Source organism: Setaria italica, chromosome VII, assembly GCF_000263155.2.
Source record: "Setaria italica strain Yugu1 chromosome VII, Setaria_italica_v2.0, whole genome shotgun sequence".
In the NCBI taxonomy this organism is placed as follows: domain Eukaryota; kingdom Viridiplantae; phylum Streptophyta; class Magnoliopsida; order Poales; family Poaceae; genus Setaria; species Setaria italica.
This window is the reverse complement of record NC_028456.1, coordinates 9,517,022-9,525,175: the sequence shown is the minus strand read 5'-3', so window position 1 is coordinate 9,525,175 and position 8,154 is coordinate 9,517,022. Positions and strand designations below refer to the sequence as shown.

The following is an 8,154-nucleotide window of genomic DNA, read 5'->3' as shown; positions in this document are numbered from 1 at the left end:
CTGGTGCCTAGAAATGACCCCGTGATCTGGGTCACAGTAAGAGTTGAAAACAAAAATTCGTATGTAAACTCAACTTTTGGCCAATACAGGAGTTATAGAAATTTTTAAAACAAGCAACTTTTGTTATTTGAGCTTTCGCTGATTTTGAGTGGAAGGTGTTCAAAACTTGAATCAAATTTCAGTCGAATTTGGGGCAAATTCAAAAATCAGCCTAAGCCGACATTCCACCATTTTTTCATCCAATTATATCTCCAATTCTAGCCCGAATTTCACTGGTTTGTATTTGTAAAAGTTGTAGCTTGAAGACCCAACTCAAACTTTTATATTTGAAAAATTCAAAGTTTGAATTTGAAATCGGGAGAAAATCAGCCCCTGAACCTGTTGCCTACACACACTTGCGACAGCACGTGCACGCGATCGGGGCGTGATCGCGCACGGCATGTCGTGGCGTGACGCACCACCCGCTTGGTGCAGCCCCGCCGGCCACTCGCCGCCAGTGATGGGACAGCACGTCCCCGGTGCTCGCCCATCCGCACGTGCGCGCTATCTCCCTCACCCGATCGGCTGATCGATCCCAGCCAATGCCCAGCCGCGCGCCACGCGCTCCTGCCCAGCCTCGCCGCTGCAGCTGCCACGTCGCCGGCCAATGCCCACCGGCGATGCGACCTGATGAGCACACCGCCTCACCCAGTCGCTACGCGAGACAAGCCAGATCCTTCACACCACAATCCCGGCCGGCCAGTCCCCGCACGGCATCCACGCGCGCCCGCACGCTCACACGCCTCCACCGGCCAACCGTCGCGCGCTCCTGCCTGCTCCGCCAGTCACCGGCCACCTCCATGCTCCCCGGTGGGCCCAAGCTTATCCCCTCTTCGCCCTCCAGCCGGCTATAAAAGTCGCTCCTCTCCGAGCTCACTGGCGCACGCCTCATTCGCCCCTTCGCCGAAGCTCTGCCGCGCCGCCCGTAGCACCTCCCCATGGAGCCCTCCCCTCCAAGCACCCCTGCCACTACCTAAGCCCTCTGGTGGACCACCCGTACCCTACACCACCTTCCCGAGCTCTCCCCGGCCATCTCCGCCACCACTAGCGCCGGAGACGACGAGCCTCCACCGCGCCCGAGGCCTCGCCGTCAAGCTCCACCTCCGGTCACCCTCCGCCTTTGACACCCACAGCTCATAGGCCCTAGGTTAGCCCCTCATCCCGCCCAGACCCTCACCTTGCCCCCTCCCCGTTGGCACTCGCCAAAATCAAGCTCGCCGCGCCGCCGGCCAAACCTAAGGGCCACAATGCAAGCCCCAAATTCTTTCTAGGGTTTGAACCGTAGAATACGAGAACCCCATTGAAATGTTCAATAGATTCAGGGCCCCTTACGTGAAACGTATTTAACCTTTTCTGTTTTAAAATGGATTAAATGGCTAAAACTTTGAAAACTTGTAGAAAATGGTAGAAAAATGGTAAAAATGTGAAATCAATTTTTGTTGGACTCCGGATGATGTCTAGTTTCACTGAAAAATATTATTGGACATGTCACTGTTATGTATTTCACCCTAGGATTTATTTTTTATAAAAGCCAATAAATGCATTAAATCATAGAAAACTTAGAAAAATATGAAACCACTTCTGTTAGTTTACTCTTGACATGCTTCTTCTAGATATGTAATTTATGCTACTGGTTTAAATGATGATCTTACTGTTTTAAGTCCAAATGCTTAAATGCTAAGTTGTGTTGGTGTAAAATTCAGAAACAGAACAACTTTCCAAATGAATGTTGAGCAACCCCAAAATAACCCCACCCTTATTTGTGAATTTTAAGTTATTAAAATCTTATATATATACACAATCACCATCAAAGCCAAGCTCGAGTTTTAAATCGCAATACACCTTACTTTATGAAGAAATCAAAGTTTGAATTCTTGTCTAGACGAACATGGTCAAAATGCAATATTTACTTCTGCAATAATCCGTGAAATGCCACCTGCACATAGAAACATGTAATTGAACTCTTGTATATGCATCTCGTGTAGAATACGAGCTACTTTCGGCAGCTGAGGAGGAGCCATTTGCAGAGGTAAACCAGATCGAGGTTGCATAGTACCCCAGTTAAGCTCAAACGAGCCTCAGTCTAACCTAGTACAGGAAGGCAAGCCCCGGAGCATAACCCTAATTTTCAAATTATGCAATACTTATGTTACTTATATTTGTGTATTAAGTTTATAAACCTTAGTTGAATGCTTCTAGTACCGATGACTTGAATGCTAGCATGTTAAGTCGAGTAGTTGCTATGCTAATAGGGACAAGGTAAAAATCGAGTGATTCACTGTCACTTGCGAGCTATAGGAGTTGCCTGTTTACTTATGTTGGAATCATAAGGTTTACGGGTGGGATTTGGTACTATGTTCTGCAATTATTAATGCCCCATCTGTATAGAGGAAAAACTGCTAAGGTCAAAATGTGTGGGAGTTCTGGTCAAGTTTTTGAACGTACTAAAAACATGATAAGAGTATGAGGAATCAGTAAACCTAGTACCTGATTATAACCGGCGTGGATCTTTCCCCCGCTCTCTCTGGAACTGAGTTCCCCTGCGGTCGCATGTGGGTACAAGTGCAGTCACGGTACAGTGTCATTCCAGGACCGGTGGGGCCTTGTATCCAAGGAAGTGGGATCTAGATAAATGCCGCGAATTGACGGGAACCATTGATATATGTGAACCCGTCGCGGCAGTAGCATATGTCGTGTGTTTAGGTACACCTTACAAGGTTAAGAAATTCGATTCCAATCGTCTGCTTCTCACAGTTTGGAACTGCTTGACCTCTTTTCCTGCATTGAGTAAGAAGGTGAACAAGGATGATGCTTAATATTGATACTTGATTAAATTGTAAGGATCCACTTTAGAAGCTTTTGACAAAACAAATCCCTCAGCCAAAAAGCCTTGCATGTCTCAGAGTCGGTGGATTAGATACACCTGACGGGTAAGTCTTGCGGAGTATTAGTATACTCAGCTGTGGCGGAACCGTCCAACTTAAACTGGTTTAAATGCGCCTAATCGCTGCCGATGCAGCAATTATCTGAAATGCATTTAAAACAGTATAAGTCCGGTCGTCCGTCGAGTGTCCCTAGGACTCCTCGAATGATCCACGTCACGTCTCATAGCCATACATCAGGATTGTTTCCGCGATGGGAAAGCATCAACAAATATTACATTTTTACATACATACACGAGGTACGAGTTATTACAAGACATAGTTTGAAATAAACTTAACAGTGCAGATTAGACAGAGGTTCTAGGATTTTAAACATAAACGGTTCAGGTGGGAGATGAACATTTTAAGATTTCTTCTAAGGGTATTGTGAGACTCATAACAATACCCTAGTTTTTCGGGGCTTCCTCCTCAGTGGATTCCTGCGGTGCCTCTGAAAATAGCCACAAGGGATAACCCTGAGTACGAGGTACTCAGCAAGGCTTACCCGACTAACCAATATAATAGTTTTTCTTGGAACCGCATGATAGCTTTTTGGTGTACTGGTTGATGCACTTTTTGCTAAAAGAGCTTATTATAAGAGTGTCCTTAGCTTTATCTTTTATTTCAATTAAGTTATTACCTAACCATTCTAGATGATGATAGAAGATTAATTGCAAACAACAAGGTATTAAGTCATACACCAAAACATTAGTGGAAAGATGTAGCATTCATGAATTTATGCTACGATGCTCAACAGTGATCAAGTGCATTCATAACCGAGAATTGCAACGATCCAGATCAAATTACATCCTGCAGGAGAGTACCCTGATCACCAGTTATATACGACTGTCCAGGTCGTACATAACGACTTTTCGATTAGCAAATCCAACGATTGGGAATAAGACTACCCAGACCCAGGGACGCACCCCCACATGGGACCCCACGTCTGGCCTGATCGCCATGTGAGTTTCAGGCTACGCCCCTGCCAATCTCCAGCACGTCAAGCGCGGGTATGAAGTATTCCCGATCAGAGGGTTTACTAACCTACTGGGCTTTACTGGTCCCATACCCAGTAAGTGATCAGATGTCTTTCACTTGATCAAAGGTTAAGACAACGAATCGGGCCTTAACCAAATTAATCTAGCAGACAGAACTACATCCTTAGCTTCTGTCCGCTTCTTAACTTCCAAGTTATCTTTCCATAAATAACATGCATGACTCAATATTTACCTTAAGGTTCGGTAAACCAATTGTTTAAGCAACTAAGCATTTCTAGACTTGGGTTATTTACTAAATGTTTGAACAAGTGGCAAAGATGTCCTTAAAACAAGGTAGGATAATGCACAAGAATGGGTTTCAAGCAACTCCTAGACCTAGTGCATTCATATAGCAAATAACCGATAATTGGACACATGAAATATCGACTCCAAAATAATAGGTATAATGCACCGGGGCTTGCCTTGTTCTATAAAAAAGTTAGCACTGTCTGAAGGGTTGGCCTCGTAGGGAACCAATTCAATGATCTCTTCGAATTCCAGAGATCCTTCTAAAAATTCCGAGAAATCTCCTTCTGGTGCTTCGGTGTCTATGACAAAGCATATGCTGGGGTTAGGAATGCAACTTTTTGAATACAAGACTATACAACTTTCCTTCATGATAAAGTTGCAAGCCAACAAGGACTATACAATTTATCATGATAAAGTTGCAAGCCAACACACAAAAACCCGAAAAGATTAGCCCAACAATTTTATTTCCTTAACTATCCTTACTTAGGGCTTTTTCTTTTATTTTTAGAAGATATTATAATTATTTTCTAATCTTGAAACCTAATTTCCTATGAGTTAACAATAATTTGTGATTATGAAAATGTTATTCCATATTTTATGCATTTAATAATGATTAAGTATTTATTTAAATACCTTAAAAGAAAGGCATTAAATAAATACCCAAATTTTTATTATTTTTCCTAAGGTATAAAAATTTTAATGCATAAAGGAAAATAAAATAACCCTAACAAAATTGGTTTCACTAATTTTGGACACCCCTAGAAATTTCTGTGATTTAAATGGTGAGATTGGATTTAATCTATTTATTCTATAAAGAAAATCTAACTTTTTCCCGAAAAACACCTCGGCCTACTTTTCTCACGCGCCCTAACTCTACCCCCTCTCTTTTACGCTGGGCCCGCGGCTTGGACCCACCTCTTTCTCCTATTTATCTGACCCGCCGGCCTCTTAAACCCCTACTGGGCCTACTAGGCTATTTTCTTTTTCGTTTTCTTTTCTCCATCCGGCAATGGCCCGACGGCCCATCTCTCCTTTTCCTCCTCTTCCGCGAAGCCGGTCTGCTGGACCACCTGGGCCTCCGGCCTTTTCCTCCAACGGCCCTTCCCCGTGCCGACACTTGGGCCGACTGGGCTCCGGCCCAACAATCTCTCCCGCTCGGCCGGCCTCCTTCTCTCCCCTGCTTCCTCTGACGCGCGGGCCCGCCGATGCCAGACTCTTCTTCCTCCTCCCGCCAAAAACCGGGCGCGACAGGGGGCGGTGAGGCTCGCCGGCCGGCGCCCCACCGGCGACGGGGCTAGGCCGGGGAAGCATTCCCATGCCCTAGCGCACCCGTGCGCGGCGGTAACTCCCCAGGAGGTGGCCGGAGCCACTCCCTCCACGGCGGCGGGCGGCGGCGCCTACGGTCGGTCGTGATTAGGCACAACGACAGCGCAACCTACCTTGATGACTACCCCTACAGCTCCCTAGTACCCCAAGGACTCATCTACGACTACCCATAAGGACGGAGAGTAGCGGCAAGAGGGTGCTCACCGTGAGCAGGAGGTGCGGCGGTGGCGGACGGAAATGAAGGTGATGTAGGGTATGCCGGCGGAGGGGCTGGGCAACAAGTTGCTAGGATTGCTGGTGGGGTGTAAGTGGAGGTGTGGACAGAGGGAATCGACGGGAGCTGCGGTATGGTGGGAGTATTTTGCTCGGCGGCGGCGGTTTGACAGAGAAAACGGCGGCGGTAAAAAGGACCGACGGTAAGCACGGCGGCGGGAGCGGTAGATATATGAAGTTTTACCGTGCGCATGGTTGACACCGTGACCTAGCTAGGGACTTGCGTAGCGTGGAGGTGGCCTAGATGTCGAGTTGGACAGCGGCAGAAGCACCGGCGGCGACACGTCCTGCTTGCTCTGTCGCCCCCCCCCCCTCTTTTGTTTCTGACGCCCGAAAATTCAGATCCAAATCACGGTTGATTTTGTATCCGACGGCTCCCCGGTCCTTTAAGCAATGTTGTAGATAAACTTGAACTCTCCAAGTTTTATTTTTGCTCTGACCCGAGATAAACATCCTACATAGTCAAATTTTGAATTCTTTCCCTCATCTAACTGAATTACTCTGAAACTTGAAGTTCAGTTCGTCAGTCATTTGACATGGCCATGTACCCATCTATTAATTCACTTTCAGTGCACCAATTCCACTCTTCTCAGTCCAACTTCCATCCATTTGTGTTCTACAACTTCCAAAGATTCCATTTTGCCCATAAACACTCACACCTTTTGCTCTACATTCTTCTGAAATCGGCTCCAAACTTAGCTACCTATTGCTGTTTCAGACTTAGACAGATTCAGCAATTCAGTCTACTGTGACAAAGTGCTGACTTTGAGCTAAATTTTGAATTTGTTCCCTTTACTGTTCCTGATCAACAACACCCGAATCTATTTGTCCAAAGTCCATACTTCATCACTGTATAGTTGTCTTGGTCCACTTATTTGGAAAATTTGGCAGAAATTAATTTCCAAAATGGACTCTTGTGCTGTTTTCTGAAATTCCTATTGTCGGACGATGAATAGTACATTTCGGTTTTAATTTCTTTCTTTGATTTTTTTGAGACATCTAGGACCAGATCTTGTCCCCAATCTTGATCTCCAAGTTCTAAACACTCTTATCCTTTGGTTCTATATTTTTGCCAAATTTTTCTGAATTTTGAATTCAAAATTCAAATTTTGGTCAAATTTGACTCGAATTTGATTCTTAGCCAATTTCTTCTCCTTTTCTTCATGATTTGCTTCTATTTCTTCGGAATTATTTCTGATGGCTAAAATAGCAGGTGTTACATCAGCGTTACTTGTGGCTATCTTTTTAGGTAATGTGGATGTGAATGACTTTGTTGCTTGTGTAACTTGGCCATCCTAGCTCCCTCCGGGTTAGATAGTTAAGTGGGACCCATCCTCGATCAGCGAGGATCGTGGTGATTGATATCATGGCAAGCTTCACCATGGTATTATGTATCGATGTTAGACTTTGTTTTCCTCTGCTTTGAAATCTGAACCACTCCTTTATGCATTGAACTCTTGTTTGTAATAACTTAATTTGGGACATGTAATATATTATCTGGATTGTTGTAATCTCTGAACTCGTCTTCGTACGAGCTTGGTATGCTTGTTTCGATCGGAAATACGTGGTTGTATTGGGTGAAACCCGACAGACTACCATCTTGATCTGATTAAAGTGTCTATTTGCATTTGAGGTGATGTTTAGTATACTTTAGCTGGGTTAATTTGGGTGGTTCTGCCATAATATTTTACCGGAGGTAGTGGTTTGAGGAAAAATATGCAAGTCCTGTACAAAGTAGTGTTTCATCAGGCAACTTGCGCTTGCCAATAATAAGTTGATACTGTACTACAGTACTAGTGATGCACTAAGTGTTGCCTAGCCTTAAACAATAGAACAGAAATAGGAGTTCTCTGTGAAAAAACATGGCAAAACATAGCTCCAAATATTCACCAGCATCAGCTGCAACTTGAAACTTCCACAAAACAATATGGGTGGCCAAATCCATCTACTTCACTGATTTATCCTCCCGTGAGGTCGTTGGTCATCACTTATCAGGATTCACGACAATATGTTACTAGTATTACCATTATCAAACAAGATAGTGAGCGGAGAAGAGAGCACTCACCGGCAGTTCTCCGGCATCTCGCCGTCGGCCGGCAGGTCAGGCGCCTGGCGAAGGTAGAGCGTGTCATGCCAGTTCGGAAGTTGCAGTTGTACTTCACCACCTTGGCTGGGTCCCACGTGTAGAGCCGCGCCTTCTCGCTGCCCTCCCCGCCGTCGGCGTCGTGGAACGCCCGCGCTGCGCCCAGGGCCGCGGCTGCCACCTCCGCGAGCACGCCGTGGCCCGTCACCAAGAAGAGCCCCCACAT

General features: G+C 45.5%; 2 protein-coding genes across 2 annotated transcripts in view; both read right to left on the bottom strand.

Annotated features, from left to right (window-relative positions):
- The window catches only part of LOC101753579 (1-aminocyclopropane-1-carboxylate oxidase homolog 1), a 14,147-nt gene extending 6,173 nt beyond the window's left edge, over nucleotides 1-7,974 (bottom strand). Inside the window, exon 1 of the mRNA XM_004975079.3 lies at nucleotides 7,911-7,974. The gene's annotated coding sequence lies outside the window, so the exon portion shown is untranslated. The remainder of the gene's footprint in view (nucleotides 1-7,910) is intronic.
- LOC101776701 (1-aminocyclopropane-1-carboxylate oxidase homolog 1-like) overlaps nucleotides 1-8,154 on the bottom strand; it is an 11,371-nt gene extending 3,217 nt beyond the window's left edge. Inside the window, exon 1 of the mRNA XM_004977741.1 lies at nucleotides 8,003-8,154. Coding sequence (XP_004977798.1) covers nucleotides 8,003-8,154 — 152 coding nt within the window. The remainder of the gene's footprint in view (nucleotides 1-8,002) is intronic.